The 22,901-nt window shown below is 41.9% G+C and overlaps 2 protein-coding genes across 2 annotated transcripts; one reads left to right on the top strand and one right to left on the bottom strand.

Annotated features, from left to right (window-relative positions):
- Positions 1–878: 878 nt before the first annotated feature.
- On the top strand, positions 879–15,338 carry LOC141961200 (granulocyte-macrophage colony-stimulating factor receptor subunit alpha-like). Its single transcript, XM_074907933.1, has 11 exons — positions 879–966; positions 1,138–1,274; positions 2,281–2,401; positions 4,593–4,722; positions 4,820–4,992; positions 6,136–6,275; positions 8,805–8,843; positions 9,804–9,933; positions 10,580–10,673; positions 11,306–11,387; positions 14,158–15,338. The coding sequence occupies exons 1-11, from the start codon at positions 879–881 to the stop codon at positions 14,224–14,226; spliced, it is 1,203 nt and encodes a 400-aa protein (XP_074764034.1). The 3' UTR covers positions 14,227–15,338.
- Positions 15,339–16,892: 1,554 nt separating this feature from the next.
- Positions 16,893–20,761, bottom strand: SLC25A6 (solute carrier family 25 member 6). Its single transcript, XM_074907947.1, has 4 exons — positions 20,584–20,761; positions 18,906–19,392; positions 18,023–18,163; positions 16,893–17,539 (listed from the first exon to the last, which is right to left on the bottom strand). Exons 1-4 carry the CDS (start codon positions 20,692–20,694, stop codon positions 17,382–17,384), a joined length of 897 nt encoding a protein of 298 aa, XP_074764048.1. The 5' UTR covers positions 20,695–20,761; the 3' UTR covers positions 16,893–17,381.
- Between the last annotated feature and the right edge of the window lie 2,140 nt (positions 20,762–22,901).

Below are 22,901 nucleotides of genomic sequence, written 5' to 3'. Positions count from 1 at the left end.
TATTTTAAGGGCTATTAAGTCCTTACTACATGAAATCTTGAAATAAGTCCCAAAAGACTTTGAAGAAAGACTGTAGATTTGCCATAGTCAAAATAAAGGTAAGCAGGTCAGCGTTTAATTCCTGCTAAAACTTGACAGAGATTGAGACCTTTCTCTTCCTGCTTTGCTTAGTTCAGATCTCACAGACATCTTCCATGCACTCCTAACATATGCTGCAGGAGTAGGTACAGGCTCTGAACATGCCTGGTGCAGTGATGCTGGCTTTAACAGAGCATTCAAAAAGAAGTGAGTCATCCACAGCCTGACACAACCAAAAGCCAGACCACCCATTTCCCAAAAGATGCCTTCAACAAATGGTTGAAAACCAGTCTAAATGCTCGCTTTGCAGCAGAAGCTGGAGCATCGAGTAGGAAAATCTGCAGTGATGTTCACAGGATCAGAAAGCAAGAAAACCTGACTTTCTGATGGTATGGTTAGGATAGATATGTGGGACAACAGTAATCCTAAATCATGGTCTCTGCACCAAATACAGTGTATGTATCATTCACTGAGCATGACTGTACATATAATGAGAGTCCGTGGCCTCTCTATCTCAAACTGCTGTGTTGTAATAGACAGTAGTGAGTCTGTTCAGTTCTTTCAAAGAAGAGGTGCCTGCCAGATGTCCTGATGCATACCCTCTGCTTGGTTTTTTTAAAGATTTTTTTTCTAGGGGTGAATTAGACAGCATCTTTGACTCTTTCAATGAAAAAAAAAAAAAGAAAAAGTTTGCAGAAACCAAAGTACACTTTGGCATAATTGTTTTGTTTTGTTTTGTTTTGTTTTTCTTTTCTTGTTTTTCCCTGAGGATTTCATTCTCACTTTCCAGAGAAGAAAAGATGTTTGATATTCTTGGACTCATTTGTATGATTTGGTGGTGTATGCTGCTATTTCATCCCTTGCATGCTGACATCCAGTGTATGGGGTGTAAGTACATTTTTGCAGATATAACCTGAGAAACAGAGTTTAATTCTTCATTTATCAGAGATATATGTAATTAATTTGGCAATTATCATGTTAGGCCTGACAGATACTATCCTCTGCATTCAACAGAAACAATAGCGTATTTTTACTGAACTGATTCTGTAACACTTGCAGCAGGGGCACAAGAATCACCTATTACAAATGTGAAAATGAACTGGAGAAAAATGAGATTGAACTGGGAGAGCAGCAAGAACTTCTCTGAGTACAAATGTACCATCATAAACAGGAACATGGAAAATATAGACATAAAGGTAAACTTGATATTCGTTGAGATAAATAATCACACGTTTACCATTTATCAATTACAATTACTTTGAAAAAATGAATCAGTTGCAGGTAAAATCTGATCAGTGATTTTTTGCAGTCTATAGCTTGATCTGTCAGGGGCTGTGGGAAGCCATCACCAATGCCTGGGTGCATTTGCTGCAGGAGGAGCACCCTGTGCATACCACAGAACTGAAGTTCTGGTTCCAAAATGGAAAGGAAGTGATAGGCTGAACTGTACCTATGTTGAATCATGAATAGGGAAATAGCTGCTGAAAAAAGGGGCTGTGAGATTGAGACTCCTAGAGAATTTAGAGACAGAGCAAGAGACCTTCTGAATTAAAAAAATTAATTCCCCAAACATTGCCATGGATTTTCATTATCTCAAGTTCTTTCCTTGTTTCCCAGTAAACTGGATCATGCCTGTAGCACAGGTTGTGTTATAAACGCACATTATCCAAAGAGAAAAGTAGAAAGCTTGACAGAGAGATACAGATAGCTTATTTAGCCTAGCAAAGCCAATGCCTTAATTAGAAATACATATTACAAAAACACATCACACCTTTACTGAAGATTATGAGTGTAATACTGTAGACACCTTTCTGACCCCTGGGGAGGTCAGACGAGGACTTCTATTTTGCTTAATCTTTTGACTAAATTCTATTGTGGTTCCTCTATTTATTAACCATCTTCTGTTATGCCACTGGGGTATTATTAGCCTTCTCTAATAGTTGCACACTAGTGTAGCATCCAACTTCTGAGCTGCAAACTTTTTTGTGTAGTTCTGGTTTTGATCACTCAGCCCCTACATCATCCTCAAGTGGTACAGGACAGAGTTTGCTCTTGAGCCTAAAACACAAACATATACAGGCAAGATTTTGGCCCTACGAACTGAATTTTTGAGTTGCACTTCCACAGCCACCATCATCAAACACCAGTAGAGGAAAAACAGAGAAATAAAATATCAACTCTTTTTTTTTTTTTTTTTTTCAGGTGAATAGTCCACTATGCAGGTATCCAATGGAACAAGACATGTCTCTGCACAAAGGGGTATTCTTTATCATTGAAGTGCCAAACACAAACATCTCAAAGAACTGCACCTTTATCCCTGGAGGTAATGTCTATAGTCTGGGTAAGGTTTTCTCCATTTGCAATTTTTAAAGGTAAACATTGCCTTAGAAAACAATTCCTTACACAGTAGTTAACTACTTAAAATGATCTTTTGCAGATCTGCTAAAATAATTTGCTCTATAATGAATGGTCCCACAATTCTGCAAGACATGCATTACTACAAATGTATCAGTAATTGCATTATTCTCTTTCATACTAGGGCTCCAAAATGCCACTAAATTAGAGTGGTTTGAGGGTGGATTTAAATAACTGTTCTGGCTTACAAATTAAGATGTTAGTGTCCATTTCTTTATTAAATGTTTTTCTGCTGGGCTGCTGGTGAGTTTGTCAGGAGCCAGACCATAGAGCTAGCTAAGGCACAGTCTCCAGATCAGTGAAGCTCATAAAATGGGAGGAGAGGAAAGAAAATGCCAGTGATAAGCAGCTAGAGGTAAACTGAACATAGAAATCTCCTAATCTGGCCCTGGTGTGCACATTCACATGCGCACACACACACACACACACACACACGTAGAATCACAGAATCATTCAGGTTGGAAAAGACCCTTGGGATGATCGAGTCCAACCATCAGCCCTACTCTACAAAGTTCTTCCCGACACCATATCTCTCAACATCTCTTACAAAACACCCTTACACACATCCAGGGATGGTGACTCCACCACCTCCCTGGGCAGCCTATTCCACTGTCTGACCATTCTTTCTGTGAAAATTTTTTCCTAATGCCCAGTCTGAACCTCCCCTGTTGCAGTTTAAAGCCGTTCCCTCTTGTTCTATCACTAATCACCTGTGAGAAGAGACCAGCACCAACCTCTCTACAATGCCCTTTCAGGTAGTTGAAGAGAGTGATGAGGTCTCCCCTCAGCCTTCTCCTCCTCAAACTGAACAGTCCCAGCTCCTTCAATCACTCCTCATAGGATCTGTTCTCCAGGCCCATCGCCAGCTTCGTTGCCCTCCTCTGCACTCACTCCAGCACCTCGATATCTCTCTCGTATTGAGGTGCCTAAAACTGGACACGATACTCCAGGTGTGGCCTCACCAGTGCAGAGTACAGGGGACTATCACCTCCCTACTTCTGCTGCTCACACATTCACAGACATGTGTGCTCCCTCAGCTGCTGTGCACCCATGAAACTGAGGCAACTGTTTACAAAGATATTCTGACATATGGAAGTTATTCAAGTGGGATTTAGGCAGATCCTAAATTCATAATTCCAAATCTGAAGTTTTACAGCCCATTTTCCTCTTCCATCTCAAGTCAGAGTTCTCCTCCACTAAAGTTGCCCAGTCACCAGTGCTCCTGCATCTGTGCAGAACTGGGCTATTTCAGACTTGACAAGAGATGACAAGATTAGCAGCTTGTTTATATCTGAGCAGAGAAAGCAGGAAACTCATCTCTTCCTAGGGACTTGACAGAGGAAACACTCTCATGGTGACCCTCAAAATATAAGCCAGGACACAGTGCCTCCTGAAACCTCTTGCTTTTAGTGTTCCTCCCCAGGTGCCCTTAGCCTCCAGGCATGCAGATTCCCCAGGGGATTCCCCCTTGCTTCCCAGGATGCCCTCAATATTGGGGGCTGGAGGCAGTGGTAGAGGAAGCCTCCACCCTTTCGCTGAAGTTGGGACACATCACAAAAAGAAGCTGAAAATTGGCTGAAGGAGAAGAGAGACGGAGGCTGAGCATGTCTGCACAGCTGAGCCACAAGGGAGGTTCCAAAGAAATGAAGTTCCCTCTTCAATGTCCTCCAGAAAAGGAAGAGGTCAAGGCACTGTTGCCTGCATCAGGGTAGAAAGGTATAGCTGTTTGATTGGCAGGCAGAAAAAAGCCCAACCTTACTTTTAAAAGTCCAAGCTTTTTAAATGCTGTGTGTAAACAGGAGTGGATTCCTGGGCACTAATTGCAAAAGGAGAGATACTACTCTCTGTAGCACGAAGGATGGTGTTAAAAGACAATGTGCCTCCCTTTACCTGTTGAACGCTCTACTTGCTCCCAGGTTTCACATATCAGAGACAGTCAAAATAGGATGAGAGTTCAGCTTCCTCCCAGCTGTCATTCCTAACTCAAGCAATAATCAGCTGGAATTGCAGATGTCTAACACATCTAAGCATGTACAAGATCCTCCAGCTTGGAGCAGTCACACGATTTTTCCTCATCACGGATATTCCTGTGTTTGCAGGCATGAATGCGTCAGCCATTGAAAACTTCTCCTGTGTGATTTATAACATTTCCCTCATGAAGTGCACTTGGCAGGCAGGCAGGGATGCTCCAGGAGATACCCAATATTTTCTCTACTGGCAGAACTCGAGGTAAGTAGGTCTGCTTGAGTCTAGGAAAGTCTGAATTCTCATTTGACACATCACACTGCCCAGTTTTAGTGTAACTAAAATACCTTGCTATATACAGGGACAATGATATGATGGAATGTGAGTTTTACATTAAAGATGAAAATGGCAGAAACACGGGATGTAGATTCCAAAATGTGATGATAAATACAGGAGCTTACTTCCTGGTGAATGGGTCTAGCAAAGACTCCTTGATCCAGTTCTATGATGAGTACATTGAACTATATAAAATTGGTGAGTGAATATTTTTATTTTATTACTGTTTTATGAAATAAGGAAGTGGGGAATGTTTCTCTGAAAATAAAAAAAGAATAAAATGTTTGTAGCCATTGCAGGATCCTGCACTGCAGGACAGACTTTGCTCCTGATAGCTGACCGAATATAGTTCCAAAAATTAACTAAAACAAGCAAAGGCAGAGGTACCCTGAAATAACTTCTTAGAGAAGTGATGTGAACATATCCACAGAATCCAAGTGATGAACTACAGTGGTTAATCTTTCAAGGCCACCTTTCTGATGGGCTCATTTTGCCAATCTTTATTTCCACACCTCTCTGTGAGCCACAAGATCTACATGTCCTAAAACCAGAGGGAAGTTTCAACTTGCAAATTAAGACTGCATTATTTAAATATGTGGGTAGCTTTGTGTAAACTAGGTGTTTAAGCTCCAATAGAGATCTGGGACAGTATTCAGTTGCCTAAAAACATGCCTCTAGTGCCATTTGAGACACCCTCAGACACTTGAGGCATCCACAAGGCTTGCAGATGTGGTCCAGTCCCTGTGGTCCAGAGACCAGGGTCCTCCTGGGTGTCCTGTGTGGTCTGAAATGCCCAGTGTAAGACCAACTCCTGCCTGAAGCTGATGCAGGCTGCAACGCCCAGAGCTATTCAGACAAGCACACCTGCCCAATGGTGTGTCAAACTGCTTTGCAGACATCATGGGCAGTACTGATGAGGTCTCTTCTGACTATAGGGGTTAGACACTTAGGTTACACATAGTCAAGTATATTCAGATGATTTCAGATGACTTGATCTTCTACAGGAATAATACCAAACACAGAGAAACTTCCATCTTTTTACCTATAGAAATTGCCAACATGAAATTTAGACATAGAAGAAAATGGCACTCTCCTGATTGTACTACTGAATTACACAAAATCCTTCCTACTTTTTCTACATGAACTTCAATTACTTCAGATGTCCAACAACTGAAGTAATATATTCCCATTTTGCTAATATATTTTACTCATGTTTACTAGATAACATTCATTGACATCAGTTGTATATCAGTTGCCTCAACTTCACATGTATTTTGCTATGAACACAAGTTGTAGCTGATTACTGACCATGTCTACATTAATTATTTTATTTCTTTCCAGAAATTCTCACTCCTCCATTAAATGTCACTGTCAATTGTACTAGAGATTCAGCAGGTTGCATAATAACATGGCAACCACCCCTTAGAAGTCATATGGAACATGCAAAGTGTTTTCAGTATGAAATTAGCATACAGAAAAAGGTAAAAACAATTTATTTATTTGGTTTTGGCACCATACCTAAATACATGCATATCTATAATGTGGAAACTTCTGTTTCCTTTATTTATTAACTTCTCTCATAAGCTGTGGTGTCCTCCTGCTCCAGTTCTGCTGGTCTTGGATCCCACAGCTTAATTCAAACTAATCAGAGGTGCAAAGCAGAAAAACAGAGGAGAGCAGGGAAATGTTATGAGGGGTCTCTGTCCAAAGACTGGGAGAGCACCTGAGGTGCTTTCTTGCATGAACACATCTCACAGGAGATGGCAGCTTGCAATCTGCAACAGGGGGCTGCCCTGGTGGCAGCCTCCAGCCCAGGCCAGGGCCCCCCATGCTCGCCCTGCTTCCCAGGGCACCCCAGCTTCAGCCACTCTGACAGCATTTTGCAGGTGCTGGAAATCTCACAGCTGCCCCTCAATTTCAACACACGAGACTGTTCTGACCCCCTCAGCCTCCATACTTCTTCTCCACCACTCTGCCACTGTCTGTTGCCCTCTGGCAGCCTTCCTTCAGATGCTGTCCTTTCCCTGGAGCCTGGCTGAGCCAACCCAACCCCCCTCTGTCTACGCAGTTTCTATCAAAACCTCCCTTCCAAAAACAGCACTGAAATAGAAGCCACTCTTCTGAAAAATTAGATACCAGCAACTCAAAGGAAAGTTCACATAGGTCCAGGGTAGATATCTGCAATGGATGTGTTTCCTTCTCAGTGAGATACCATCTACTCTCTCTGCAGTCAGGTTTGGTGTTACCCATCTCCTTCCAAGGTAGATGCCAGGCAAATTGTGTCCCTAAACTGCTTCTTTCGTTCTGTTGGCTATAAGAGAGGAACCTAAAATGGCTATATCAGATATAAACATCCATGCACCAAAGTGAGTTGAGATGTCTTCCATGTTATAGAAAGAGCACTGTCAACTTACCCTAGCGACCACAGGAAAAGTATAGAACAACACAGAGTGTGTGCTTTACTATAGCTGAGGTTTGTCTGGTTTTCATCAAGTATGATGGAGCAGAGAGGCTGAGGTGTCAAATCCTCTTCCACAGATCTCCGTGCCTAAAAGGCCTGATTTCAACACCCCTAAGGACAAATGGAAGGAAAATTCTTTAAGCCCAGAAGTTTGACAAGGAGGCAAGAAATATCACTCTTCCTCCCCATCCCTGGGATACCTTGGTATCTGTTTCAGGGAGCAATTGCAGTACACATAGCTTTCCAGCTGGCTGGTATAAATTGACAGTAAGATCTTGTGTGAAATAATTAGAATGTTTTACATAAAGATATAGGTTACAACATATGACTTAAGCAATATTATCACAACACATTATCAGATACATATTGCCTCTTCTTTTCCGTACCACAAGAATGGGTGGAGTTCAGTAGATTCCTACATTTGGCTGTGAAATTCATCTCAAAGACTGAGACACCTTAATGTAGCTGTTTGCAAAGGAGCACAGATATCCCGTAACAGTCAATGCACATCCAGGGCTTCATGTGCTGAGCAGTAGGTCAGGTACTCATTCCCCTTAGAGGTACTGAAGGTACTAGAGGTACCTACATGGAGATGGCAGATATAACTCACACCTTTCATGAGGGGCCATCAGAGGTAACACAGCTAAAATGGCACTGCACATGTAAAGCTTAAGTAACTCATTTGCACCTTCCCCATTCACAGCATGGTATGATGACTTCCATTGTGTCCTAAGTCGAAAGAGATCAGCTGACAATGAGTAATGGGGAAATATTAGTCTACTTTATAATGCAACATGCATAGCAGGTGTATTTTCTGAAATGAGACATTCCATCCAATAACATCTTTCTGACTTTTCCATAATGTCAGCTATCTTTCTGACATTACATATGATAGATGTTTCCAAGAACTCAGCTTTTCATTGTTTTCTGCCATCCTTGCAAAAAATTATTGCTGTTGATTTTGTTCACTCATTTTTTAACTTACCTTTTTTCAAAATTTTCAGGTTCTTTGATCCAGGTCAATGTTTGATTCTAGTTAATTAGATTTTGATTTTATGGGATGTGTAAGTAACTCTTCACAGTATTTTGAGGAAGGCCCCTGAGTATGGATTCCTCAGATGCCTAACAGAGACTTTGACTGTAAGGAGGATAAATTTGCTGTTCACATCAATTTTTTGTACCATGTTATCATACTATTATTGTGAAATCACAGCTTCCAGATCTGCTGTGTTTGGAGGATAATTTGATTGCTTGCATAATTTGGATATACTTCTGCTGGATGAGAACGCATAGAACAAATATGCCCTTCAAGGCAAATACTTCTCACAACCACTGATAAATAATCCATGTTTCCTTCCTTTTCTAAAACGGAAAACCCTGAATAAAGTGCTATATTCTGGGATATTACTAGAGCAAAATATCCAATTGATTTTTCAGTTTAAAATTACTTATGATGTTTATAAGCAAGAAAATGAGAACAAAAGAGGAAGAAATATTTGATTATTTGACAAGAGAACAGTAAAAATTAAGATTTGTCTTTGGTTTGCAGGATGAACCCAAAGAAGAGAAAAAGGATCCTCCTGTTAGAGTAGGTATTCTTGTCATATTCAAATTTGTGCTTTTGCCCACTTAAGCATATAAATACCATTATATAAAATATACTGACTTCTAGATCTATAGTTTTTGTATTAACACAACAATGAAAACTCAAAAAAATATGTTCCTGCGATATCCTTATGTGTAAACTTAGTATGTCTCTTTTGGATGGGACAGCTCACACTAGGCAGCATTTTCCATACATTTCACAAAACTTCATACTTTCCATTTATTGCACAAATATATTTTGCTTAAGACAGATGTGACATTCTGCTTAATAAAAATTGGAAACATTCTCTTTTTGTATCTCTTGGTGGAAAAATACCACTGTAGTTGTAGTTCAGGACAGCTAGACAGAGGGAATGCTGAGATCTTCAAAACATGTGGACATTAATACACTGTCAGTCTTCCCCTGACACACGAGTGTTCCTCAAACCTGGAATCACCGTAGGCTTGGCAGATTCCAGACTTCATATAATTTATCATGAGCCCAGATAATACATATCTGTTATTGGATTGTCTCAAAACATTAAGTCTGTTTAGCAAAGACAGACACCTTCCAAGGCGTATTTGCATGGTTAATCCCTGTAAAGGTTGCAAGGTGAATTTACAGGGTACTTCTCCAGTTTCAGCTTTCTGTCCTGTTTTTTTTAGTATCCATAAACAAGGACAGGAGAAAAAAAGTGTCCTTAAAGCATAATAAAATAAATTTTAAATCCAATAAACTTCAAAATCCAATTTTAAACTTAAAAAAACCCCAGATTTAGTGGCAGGATGAACTGATTTATCATGGTTTTAAATTTGGGGAGAAGAATGTTTAACTAGTACACACCTACAAAATCATATGAATTTGTTATTTATAGAAACTGTATCAGGAAATCAAAACCCAAATTTTATTAGTATTTGCCTATGGGGTGAAATGAACAGTCTGATTGCTTTGCTTTGATTTTAGGTAAGGAACTACAGATATGAATTCCAAAATTACAATGAGAAAAAAAAATACATTCTGAAAATCAGAGCAAAAGGAAAAAACTGTCCTGTAAGCTCAAACTGGGGGGAATGGAGTGAGCCCATTGAGTTTGGTAAGATTGTGATTTTTTGGGGGTTTTTTTCAGTATTACCTTGTTTGCCTACCTTTCTCCCTAACATTCACAGATATGAATCTTAATTGTTACCCAGTAACATGGAAGGAACCAGGTGGAAATTATTAATGTGGAGGAAAAGCTCCAGTACTATGGGAAGCTGGCAATGAAGGCTGATACCAGCCTTTGATTAGTTGGAATTGTGAAGGCAGCAGTTACTCAGATACCAGGGCTACAGAAACAGGCTGAGAGAGACACAGTCTTGTCTTCGTTCTGAAGTTCTGAGGCTGCCTTTTAGTTGCTTAAGTTTTTGCCATGGATATTATCCCCTTCCTTCCACATCTTCCTTTTTACCCTTTCCTCAACAATCTTTTTACAGTTCCACCACTTTTTCTCTGTTATTCATTTCCTTCTGTTTCTTATTCTCTTTTTTTTTTTTTTTTTTTTTTTAAATTCTCCACGTTTTAAATGTTTGAAATGGTTTAAAATGCATCAAGCGTACCTGAACTTTTTTACAAGGTCCTGTAAAAAGTCAAGTTGAAGTCCTTTAGATTATTCAAAAAAATCAGGCGAAATTTGCATTCATGACAGTCACACAGGCAGCATTTTGGCATGCTAAGAGATTTCTCTCTCTTGGATGTTTCAGGTCAAGGGAAAGATTACTTTATTTTTGTGATTTTATTTCTGATATCACTTGGAACAATCTCAGTGACACTGCTCCAATATTGTCTTTTCAAAAGGTAAATGAACCTTATTGATGCAGAAATTATTGATAGAGTATTATTTCTATGGAACACATTCCTCCTTTCTCCTACCTTCCTACCTACAAACTTAAATAATCTGATTATCAATGTCATGAAGTATTATTACCAGTAGTGTTGTGGATGGCACTTTGGTAGGCAAAATCAGTACACGTGAAAAAGGAGGAAAGGATATTAAAGTTAGTAAGTGATTGATTCCACCAGATCCTCCAAAAGCACTTCTGTTCTTACTTTTAAGCTTTGAAGCCATTGGCTTCACACAGTACCAGACAAGAGGGAATCCAGACAAATGAACATGTCATTATTTTGATAAAACTTCTTAGTGGTAGAAGAAAGTTATGTCATGTGATTTATTGAAAGTCATTGTTTAATAAAGTATTTACTGTGACTCTCATCACAAAATAAATTTTAGTTACCTAAGTGGTAAATGTAAAAACAGTTACCCACCAGTCTACACTAAAAATATTTTACTTCTCATTTAGTGATTTGTAGAGCAATAGGTATTAAATCTTGAAAGTAAAAAAAGGTCTCTAAGGTACAACACAAAATGTTTGTGTAAGTTATATTACCAGTATTTTAAACTTCTTCATAATCTCATTTTCTACCCAAAGATATTGCAGTTTCAAGACCATATTTTCTCCTGTACCACAACCAAGAGACAAATTCAATGCATCAACAGATGAAGATATGCAGGTATGCTTTCTTTTCAATTCAGTCAAATTTGTTAACTATAAACCACGATAGGCCAAACATTAGAAGAACTGGCATATAAAGTTAAGTGTTAAATTTGATCCATTGAAAACTAATTTGCTCTCATGCAAAGTACGCTGTTTTGAAACCATAAATGCTCTATGCCCGTGCTGAGACCAGTGATTATCCTGTATGTATCTGTAGCCATATTTTAAGACTAGAGTTATCACTTAGTGAGACTGGTAATTTCTGTGTCTACTGGTTTTGCTAGGTTGCTGTTCATACTTTGAAAATAACCTGCGAGGAAGCATTTTCATTAGCATTTTCAAATATCAATGATCATAATACAATGTGAATATATATTTTTTTAAGTTTGACCGATACCCATGTAAAAATCATGTTGCCTTGAATCATGAAAATCAACAGGGCCGAAAAGTCTCAACAGCTTAATTAGCCTGCCTCTTTGCTTCAGCATAGGATTAACTATGACAGTTTCGATGTTTTGTGCAAATTGTTTTCGACATATATTCTGTAGCATCCCTATGCAGTGTATTCTAATGTTTAATTAACCTTATTTTTAGAAAGCTTTTTAATAGCCTGTTTTATGGCACTTAAAAGCAATTACTTCTCATCCTTACTCCTTTCCTGTTTACAGTATCTTACACACTGTCAACAGCAACTAACTTTTCCAGTCTTTCTTCACATCATGACAACCAGGCTTCAAACCATTCATGCTTCTCTTTCGATTTGTTCGTTTGAACAGTGGCTTGTATAGTGTCTGCACAGTGGAGGAATGCTTTGTATCAGCTGGCTAATGCAAAGATGTAGGTTAAATCAATAAATCAGGCTAGTTGTTTATTGCCTACATTTCAGTGGACCACACTACCCTTTTCAATTAGGCTTTCAAAAATGACAGAAATTTTCCTTCAACTCTTTACAAAGCTACTAAAACTCTCTAGTTTTAGTAACTATATACCAGCACATTGTCCTGACTGACCTGTCTTTGGTCCTACCATCTTTGGCTTTAATAGAAGGCAGGTAGCAATAAGTTTCCTCATACACCTTAAGTCATAAATACCTTATATCTCACTTCGTATCAGTCTGTCAGAGCTAAGGCTACAGAGCAGCAGCAGTCCATAGTCCATCATGTTATCAAATAGTAATTGGTAGTAAAGCCGCAAGCAGCCTTTCAAAAATTGCAGACTCCCCAATCGCTTGCTTTTACTAAACTTGAGGGGCTTCCAAATTCCTGTGCATATACTACCAGAATTACTCAAATCGCTCCACTACAACCCAGAAGCATTTGTGGATGTGGTTTTGTAAACGGTGGCACGGGCACTTCCACGCAGGCAGCAACTTTTCAGCAGTCACTGTTGGAGTTCAAGTGAAGCCCTCAGCTCAGGTTGCCTCATACCTGCCAACAGGCACTGTGAAGATAAGTTTTAAGTCTCTGATGTGTCCGAACAGTTTCTAGACTCTTCTTTGGCTATTATAATCTAGTCTTAAAGCCTAGTTTTATTTTGCCTCTTCTCTCCACACTCAGGTATCTTTAACACTGATTGAATGGTGTAATACTTCAAAGCAGCCAATAAAGCACAAATAAGTTATTTCAGGAGAGCTCTCCTCCATTGAATACCAGGACTATCCTCCTGGCATTTAGTGCTAATATGTACGAGTTATTTTGAAACCTGTAATGTTCTTTGCTAATCACATCTTTTTAAAGCTCGTATTTCCTTATTTTGTTCCTACTTACTCAATGACCACCTTACACATTTTCTTTTTATCCTGTTTCACAACACAACTTCCACTTAGATCACTGAAAAACCTAATGATTTACAATCTTAACCTTCCTGCTCCAAGTTTGCACGTGTATCTTTAACACTTGTGTTGAAGAACTGCCAGTTTTCCTATTTGCTGTGGCTAAGATCCTACCAACCAATTCACTCAGGGCCTCAGACACCTTGCATTCCTCTAATCCATTTTATTTTACTAATCTTCCTTACTTTATGGTTATTCTCACCCCAAATGATTTCCTCACCCTCATTCTCAACTATTTTAATACTCTGTTTTGCCCTTTTCCTGAATTAAATACATTCCAAGAACTTGCAAGACACCCTCTGTGTGCAGATGCATTGTTTTCCTTGGAGAATGGCTGAGTAGCACAAAATACCATGGCCACAAAGCCCTGCAGTGTTTACTAATCCCAGACAAAATTCCCCACCAAGACATCCTGGTTTGATGTTCTGTAACATACCCTCAATCTGACAGCAAGCTTGCTTCTGCTCCCTGCTTCAGCCAGTACTATCCCTCTTACACTCCCCTGAGTATTTTAAGCCCCAAGCACTGTATCTGTACTACAATCCTGCCTAACAACTTCCACTCCTGTAGAACTGTAGGTTGAGCAATGTAAGACCATATGATAGCATTCAAAATTATTTCTCTGCAAGTGTAGTTAATGCCTACATATGGAAAATTCCAGCAATAGTTACTGAATAAATTTATTCTATTGTCTCAGTTAAGGTGGTCCAGCATTTCAATCTTTTATTCTTTTTCCTTCCCCTGACAAATGGCTGCTACGATCATACATGTTACAAGTCAAGCAATCCTTAACTGTCCTTAAAATGGTTTTGTCCTGCTTTGCAGACATTTCTAGTGTATTAAAACAGCAAGATGAGGTGGCTTTGGTACTGTTGTATTTAACATTTAGAAATGTTCTCTGATCATCAGTGACTCTAATGTGAAATAAGCCACAGAGAATTTTCTTTCTGTTTAGACAGAATACATCAATCTACCAAAAAAAAGCTGTACCGAGGAAATAACTATAGTTGAAGAGATGACCTAACTTTCCAAACAGAAAACACACTTGGACTCCCCAACATGAAACAAAATCATGGATCTTCCTGACAAGTACTTCAAACCAGACTAGAAATTAATATAAACACCTATAAAAGTATTTGTCCCATAAAAATCCACCTAAAATGGAGCAGAGGCAAAAAAGTGGAGAAAATAAGAATTTGTTCTTTTCCCTTTGTTCAGAGAAATAATACATGGCAGCTAAGCCTTTCTGCAAACATCTACTGTGAAGACTTGCTTAAACCTTGCTGAGATTTTCTTTGCAATGTGAGACAAGCCGTCTCATCCACAACACAGAAGAAAGTTATTTCCCATGTTCATTATGATGCTTCTTTCCTCTGAATATAATGGTTTCCTATAGGATGAGAGAACTACTTAGTAATGCCACAGTTGTTAATTTTCCCAGCTTAACTTTTTTTAAACAGAGTATTTTCTTAAGCAGAAACTAGCTATCTAAAATGTTTAAAATTGCCTTACAACTAGCAATACCGAATTGTCAAGAGTATATTCAATAGACTTTATGCAAAACAGAAGTTGGGAAATAAAATGACACTTGCCAAAAGTAACTAGTGCTGGGCTGCCAGTCAGCCATTTCATGAGCTCAGTACTTCCAGTGCAAATGTGAACCTCTGCAATATTAATACGGACTTAGCTCAACAGATATTAATTAAATCTTAAAAAACCCCACCCCAATGTAACAGCTGTGAGAACTGGAATGAAACCTGCAATGATTTAGGAACTGGATTTTAAATGTAAATATTTCCTCATACCAATGCCAATGCATTTTCTTTGTTCCCTTCAAAGTGTGCAAGCCCCATTTCTAATGCCTTTTAAAAACAATATAGGATTCAATGCCAGAATTTTCTTACACAAATTCCAGATCTTTTCCTGTTAAAAGCATTTTTCAAAATAAATAAATTTCAACAAGTATTTCAATAAGGCAGAAAACAAATGCCTTTTTTAAAAGTCTCATTTATTGTTTGCCTCTTATGTTCCCACACTGCATAATCACATATTGAAAATTGCTGCTGCATGACTAAGGGAAGCCATAAAATGAAAAAAAAAAAAAAAAAAGAACACCAACTAGTACATGCTGAACACACAGCATAGGTAAATTGCAGTCCCACTTAAAAACACACCTACACTTGCATTGATTTATTTTTCCTATTTCTTCTGGTTAAAACCTAGTTCTGAAGAGAGGAGGGAGGTAGGGTGAAAAACACCCTCCCCCTTTCAGGGGTTGCTCAAGTAATAGTCATGCCTGGGCCACCATACACTTACTGTGAGGTTATGTGAGGTATCCTATCGTTATTATCTCTACCTTTCAAGCCACTCATGCAGAAAATAAACCTAAGCAATTACGTAGACAAAAATTCTCCCCCCCCCGCCCCCCCCAATGTAATTCTAACTGAAACAGCAAGTTGATTGGCAATGTCAACATCAAGTGACCTGCCTGCACCACAAAGGGAGCTACCATTACTGAACAGGATAAAACCACCCGCAGTAGGTACATGAAGTTTGCTATCAGCCTGTATACAAAGTAGCTGTGCAATGTACTTGCATTCACATTCAGATGTTGAAAGCAGTGCTTGTGCAAGAGTGAAAGAAAAAAAGGTAAATTATGTTTTGAGAGGAAGATAATAATCAGCCAAAGCCAAGCAGTTAATTTAAATACTTCATCTTGAATAGCAACCTCAGAAGGCACACAAAAGAACTCGACAGCTCAGTCAGCCTTCAGTGACTCATACAGCGACATGGTTTCCTTCTCAAAATATAGGGAGAGTTCTTAAAAACCATGATTGGAAGATGAACACCTTGTTTTCCTTTACTGGTCTCCCTACCATGTCTTTGCAGATTACAAAGTACAAAAATTAAGATTACACACATATGAAGAACAGCACAGAGATACTACATTATCTCAAATGGCAGTATGAGAAATTATTCAGTCTGATTTTGGTCTTCTCACAATCTTCAGAACTAGTCATCAGCCAGTTTGTATTGAAGGCTGACCTACCTTGTTCTTTATTTTACAGCTACACAGAAACACATACTCCTCCTCACACACCCCATCAGCTTCACCTCTTAGAATGAACCTCATTTCAGATTAAATTCACCTTCCACAGAGGTACTGACCGCTGCTACAGATCAGGCCAAACAGTAACTTCAATCAGCAGCAAGAATACAATACATCGGTTACTCAGAAGTTGAAGGCATTTACCAGGTTCCTGGGTTTTTGCATGAATGCCATGTTGCTTTCTACATTATTTTTTAAAAAATTATTTCATTTTAAGCTGTTTTACAAAGGGCAAGTACTTTCGGACTGTCTTTGGGACTTTGGGTTCTCCTAGTACTACAACAGAAAAAAATCTGTATTAAATGATATGAAAAGTTCCAAATCAGTTTCTAAGAATCATGCAAAAAGCCACTTGCAGCAGCCCATCATACACTATCAGGCACAAAGAATGGGAGTGGTTTCTATTAGTATAGCCCATGCTTCCCCAACCCCACCAAGTTCTCACATTCAATTATTAAAAAAAAAATAAAAATCAAGCTTATTCTGTTACAGAGTGCAGTGTATCAGAGGAACCATTATCTGAAACAAGTTTTCAAACAGAAGAGGCTTTCCCAAAGCTTTCATATAATAATCTCAACACAGACAGAGTAAGTATGTTTATTGTTTTACAGCAGAATGCCCCAATTTAAGAACAAAATTGCTAGATGTTCAGCTGTGCAAAATGGTACATAGTGCTTCAGTACAAGTGGAAAAGAACATGATTTGTTAGCAAGTACTTTCAAATACAATTTTATGGTCCTAGAAGATAGGACTTGAAACCGGGGACTGATCCACAGGCAAACAATTCTTTCTGCCTAAATTGGACCCAGCCAGTTTGGACCCAGAACCAACGCCACTCATTCCTCAATGCTGGAAAAGAAAAAACACCACACTGAATTGCCAGATTCAGTGTCTTCATGCATGTTACTGAGAAATGGATCAGTCCTCTATGTCAGTTTCTAGCCCCATCTACAAATATCATCTGGCTCCGATAAATAAGACTCACAGGAATTTCTTGAAGGTCAATGGTCCATAATGGTAGTTATTCTACATGATCTGCTCAACTTGATTTCCAACTCTAGTTAGGCTGTTTAAATGACTTTCTTGAATTCATCATACAACACAAGCACAAAAGCACCCCCCATGCCTCTGAGAACATTTGACCATGCACCCTTGAAGAACGCCTTTCCTCCCTCATCCCTTGCAATCTTCCTCCAGCAGTCAATTGTTCCAGAATACATGATATCAGCTGTAGAAAAAGAGCAAAGAGTAATTTAACTCCTGTAATTGTATCCAAGATGTCTTTAACAACTGCCCCATTTCACTCCTCTAGCTACTCTGTGATGTCCCAAACCACATTTTAAGACAGTAACACAACACTTAGTAGTTCAGGCAATAGAAATGCTTTCTATCTGCCTGGCTAGTTACTAAAAGCCAAGTCACAAAAAATGTTAAGCCTTCTTTTTGGCAATTATACTGTCCCCTAATTGCCTTCAGTTAATCTGTCATTGCAAACAGGCAGTCTGTTTGTCCCTCTCCTGTTCTATAAAGAAAAGTCCTCAGCATAATTCCTGACAAACACAAGTTGAGCCTTACTGTGTTTCCTCATATCATTGAAATGTAATATAGTTTAAGTCAGATTTACGGAACAAGGAACTGGACGTGCTGAGGGATGACTATTGGGAAAAAGAAGTGCACCTCAGTTAAAGAACTGCACAAATGAACAGCCTACCTCCTTTGCGTCCTGACTGCATCATCATTCTACGCCGCACTGTATCAAAAGGATAGGAGACCACACCAGCCACAGCAGTCACCGTCTGGGCAATCATCCAACTGATAACAATATGAGTATTTCTGGGGTCTGGGAGCATGCCTGCAATGAAAAAAGTAATTAGCTTTTTATCTTGTACATCCTCCTCCCGTTCACTCACTGTATGACAGCTGCTTTACTAGACAAACTATTATGAAACATTGTGAAGCCATACTTTGACGTTACCACAAGACACTTGATAAACTTTAAACATGCTAAAGGAATATAAAAAACATTTAAGGAAATTCAGAGGATATTCTTCTCAGTAAAGAAAACAGGTTAACATTTAAGCACCAGGATTCTTTCAGATTGTCCTGAGAAGAAATCTTAACTATTCCTTTTAGAAATGAATGTCACTAAATTAAGTTACCGTCCCTGTGAATTATATTAGACTATAAGCTCGTATCAATGACCTCTGTGCCCGAATGTCAAGCTCAAACACGTGCTTTGCAAAAGCACCGCCCAATCCCATTCTGCTAAACACACTTGAATCGGTCCAATATAACAACAGTAACACACAGAACAAATAGGAACTTAGAATTGTGTATGGTTACCAGCATGCTTTGCTGGCATTAGGAGAAACTCCTTTAAGTACATAACCAGGAGCATTTTAAAGCAGCCTGCTGCCACCAACACATGCCTGAGTTTTGTCCTGAACACTGCAGTGTCACTGATGTTGACACCAGTATCCCCTTCCACATCCATAATGACACAGTTACTACACAGACACAGAGTAACATCTAAGAACGGCCACAGACAATACAATTCTGAAAACAGGTTTATCAGATCCCCTCTGAAGTGTTACCTTTTGCTGTATCATAGATCCCAAAGTAGGCAGCTCTATAGATGATGATGCCTTGCACAGAAACATTGAACCCCTGATACAAGCCACGCAGACCATCAGACTTGGTGATTTTGACTAGACAGTCCCCAAGACCAGAGAATTCTCTGTCTGCACCAGCTTTTCCAACATCAGCAGCCAAACGGGTTCTTGCAAAATCCAAGGGGTAGACAAAGCAGAGGGATGTGGCTCCAGCTGCACCACCAGAAGCCAGGTTACCAGCAAAATATCTCCAGAATTGAGTGTGCTTGTCTACACCTCCCAAGAACACCTGCTTATACTTATCCTTGAAGGCAAAGTTGAGAGCCTGAGTTGGGAAGTATCTGATGACATTTGCCAAGTTTCCTCGCCAGAAAGACAGCACTCCTTGTTCCTTTGGAATACGGACTACACAATCGATGATACCCTTGTACTGCTTATCAGCGGCAATTTGCTTACTTGCATGTTGTACCTACAAAAAAAAAATATATATATTTTGACTATATGTCTTGACAGGCCTGCACTAAAGCTGGGCTGCTACTATAAAACAAGGAGTTAAGTCTGAATGCCTGATCATTCTTGTGCACAGAGATTAAGCCTCTGTTAACCATGATAAACCAGATGCAACAGCAATCTTCCAAGGAAAAAACAAAGAAGAAAAGCTCCCTGAATCTTAAGACTAAGACGACCTGTCATATATTCACATTTTAGTGAAGACTAAAGAACTCGAGCATTAACGAGTTAACTCTCAAGAACTAAAAGTTTAGGTTTTGCCGACACAAAACCAGAAACTATATGTGAAGCAAGAACCCCTGATAGGGGAGATCTAGTTACAATCCTAAGAACCAGGAAAAGGCTTCAAGCCGCTTCTCAGCTTCTTCAGAGCTCAGGGCTTGCCAAGACACCAAGGGTCAGCCGTGAGGAACAATGGCAACCACCGGACACGTACGTGAGGGCCGGGACTACCTCGGGCCGGCTGCCCTCACTGCCGGGGGCGGCCTGCGGGCGGAGGGGGCGCCTGCGCGAGCCGCATGGCGCCGACACGACTTCCAGCCGTCGGGAGGGGGGCGAGCGGCGGAGCGGAGGCCGGCGGCCCCCGCGGCGAGGGCGAGGCCGGGACCACCGCGAAGGTCACGCGAGTCACCTTGGGGCGCCGGGCGGCCGCGCGCCCCGCCCCGCCCGCAGGGGTCACGCGAGGCACCGCGCGCCGCCGGCAGGCCCGGCCCCGCCCCGCCCGCCCGGCCAATGCGCTGCTCGGCCGCGCCGTCACGTGAAGGTCACCAAGATGGCGGCGCGCTGCCACCCTCCCCCCCGCCCCCCGCTTCGCCCTCTACGCGCCCGGCGCCAGGAGCGGGACGGGAGGAAGTGACACCGGGAGCCGCCCCCTCGCCCCTCCTCCCCCCTCCCCCGGCCCGCCCCCGCCGCGCCCGGCATAGCGGAACCGGCTTCCTCGCCGCCGCGGGCGCCCGCCGCCCACGTGACCTCCCCGCCGGGCCGCCGCCTCGCGCGCGCCTTTTGTTCCGCGCCACGGGGGAGGGGGCGGCGACCGCCCTCCGCCCCCCGGCCGGCCCGGCCCGCGCGGGCCACGGCGGGCGCCCCCGGGGGGGAAGGCGACGCGCTGCCCCCGCTCCCCGCTGCCGCCGGGCCCGGCCGCGCCGCTGACCTGAAGCAAGAGCTTGACCCGCTCGATGGGCGCCACCGCAGTCTTGCTGATGGCAGCGGCGACGCCGCCCGCCAGAAAGTCCTTGAGGAAGGAGATGGCCTGGTCCGCCATGTTCGCGCCGCGCCGGAGCCGCCGGGGAAGAAACGCCGCTGCCGCTCAAGCCGAAAGGGCGGGATCGCCGCCGCGCATGAGCTAAATGCCGGGCCCCGCCGGCCCCGCCTCCCGGCGCCTCATTGGCCGCTCCGCCCCGGGGGCGGGGCCGAGTCGCCTCAGGGCGGCGGTTACAGCGGGCGGCGGCTGCCGCCTCCCCGCGCGCCGCGGTGCCGCCCCCTCCCGCCGCACGCCCCCGCCCCTGCGGCGCCAGTGGCGCAGCGCCGCGTCGTCCCGGGAGTGCCGGCCCCGCCGGCCCGTCCGCCTGCCGCCGCCACCTGTGAAGGGCGAGAGGCCTCGCCTCCGGCCCAGCCCCAGCCAAGCCCGGCGCCCGCGGGGCGGCAGGGTGCGCGACTCCCCGCGCCTCGCACCAGGGGTTCCCACAGCAGTCGCTCTCGGAGGGGTTTCCTGGTGCCGCTTTGTGCCGCTCTCGCTGGAGCGCAGAGGCACCGGCCCAGTCTCACGGGTCACCTCGCGCCGGCACGGCGCGTCCCGCACGGCCGGGCGCCCGCGGGTTTTGCTCCGTGCTCCCCCCCTCAGGGTAATGCTGATCGAAGGCACCTCCTTGTTCCCAGGATCTGTTCCCACCTGCTCCTCCTCTCCAGCGCGGTGTCAGGCGTCACATCGCTGGGCTTTCCTGCCCGTCACTGAGCTGATCCGAGACAATGGAATGCCAAAGAACGTCACCGCGTTTCCTAGAAGGACGGTGGGGAAGTGTGGTCCCTGCTTCTGGTTTGGGCGCTCAAAGTTAGATGCTGTGAAAGGCTCTTCCGCAGGTTGCCTGAGCAGGCACTTTTGGCAAAGCCTCTGTCCCTACAAAGACGGGCCTAGTCTCCTTCAGTAATTTCTGCTAAATTTATCATATGCTGAAAGCGAAATTTTATACCTCATGGCCAAACTTCTGCCCATAATTATACCAGTTCTTTCTAAAAGTAAGTCTTGAAATTGTTCTAGCTGGAGGGCATTAGTTCAGGAGCACCTTTTGTTAATTGCTTTCACTTTTAATGGATGTTTCCTACAAAAGTAAATAAAGCCAGACATTTTTTTAAAATAGATGACTGGTGAACCACACAGTTGCAGCAGCTGAGGTGTCTAAAACCACTGCTTACACATATATGCACTTTGCAGGATTTCAGAACGAGAGCATCCCTCAGACAGCACATTGTGAGAACAGGATGCCAGCCATCAGCTTCATCTCTGCCTGGCAGTCTATTATATATAGTACAACAGACTAATCATTATATGCCACCATACCTTCTTTTTGCACATCAAAAGATATGAAGTAAATTGTGTGCTATTTTATATTCTAAATCGTAATACAGATACAGTTAAGCGACTCCTGTGCCCGCACAGGGTTAGACACATACAGTGTTACAGGACTGTATTTTGGATGTAATTAATGAAAGGCTATGGTGCATATTCTCAGGCAGACACACACAGCTTAGTGTGGTAATTTTCTTTTTAAAAAAGCTCATAACCGTATGTTAATACTCTCATAGCATGACACAATGTGTGCAAGGCTGGGATTTTTTTCCACATAAAATTTTCTATTGATTAAAAAAGAATTTCATGCTCTGGAACTCTGAAGTGTTGTTGATTTGAAAAAGAAAGGTAAAACGCACATAACTTCTGTGATAGGAAACTGTTCAGTCAATAGTTGTCCTGTTCACCAGGGGAGCTCAGATACATCGGACTGTGGGAAATCCTTTTCTCTTTGGGACCATGTTTTTCCTTCTGTTTCTGCACCTTTTTTTTTTTTTATTTTCTGTTCTTTATTTAATCTCATATGCTCCACTTTTGTAAGACCTCACAAATTCAGTAGGGCTAAAAATGAGGAGAATGATTTCTTGAACCAAATGTGGTGCCCCCACATTTCATCTCCAATTATAATCACCGATGAAACACACTTTTATACAACTGCCTTTTACCAGAAACTTCACAGAAGGCAGAGGACTCTGTCTCAACTCTCTTGAGAAGCTACTGCTTCAGTTCTTATTTCCAATCTTGACTACACCATTGCAGTACAGTTTCCAGACTTCATTAGAGAACGTTTCTTTATTTACGGTAGAGTGTAATATAAAATGATATTAAAATGGAGTATTGAAATGATACCTGCATTAACCTCCCAAAACAGGGGAAAGCAATGTGTGCTGGTCTGAAAACTGGAC

Source organism: Athene noctua, chromosome 1 (assembly GCF_965140245.1).
Source record: "Athene noctua chromosome 1, bAthNoc1.hap1.1, whole genome shotgun sequence".
In the NCBI taxonomy this organism is placed as follows: domain Eukaryota; kingdom Metazoa; phylum Chordata; class Aves; order Strigiformes; family Strigidae; genus Athene; species Athene noctua.
Note: the sequence above shows the minus strand (reverse complement) of the source record. Positions and strands in the feature narration are given on the sequence as shown.

Coding starts and splice junctions, on each gene's coding strand:
- LOC141961200 (XM_074907933.1), top strand. CDS start 879: ATGTTTGATATTCTTGGACTCATTTGTATGATTTGGTGGTGTATGCTG. Junction 1,275..2,280: donor TGGAAAATATAGACATAAAG/GTAAACTTGATA, acceptor TTTTTTTTTCAG/GTGAATAGTCCACTATGCAG. Junction 6,276..8,804: donor AAATTAGCATACAGAAAAAG/GTAAAAACAATT, acceptor TTTGGTTTGCAG/GATGAACCCAAAGAAGAGAA.
- SLC25A6 (XM_074907947.1), bottom strand. CDS start 20,694: ATGGCGGACCAGGCCATCTCCTTCCTCAAGGACTTTCTGGCGGGCGGC. Junction 18,164..18,905: donor GATCTATGATACAGCAAAAG/GTAACACTTCAG, acceptor TTTTCATTGCAG/GCATGCTCCCAGACCCCAGA. Junction 17,540..18,022: donor GCAGTCAGGACGCAAAGGAG/GTAGGCTGTTCA, acceptor CTTTTTCTACAG/CTGATATCATGTATTCTGGA.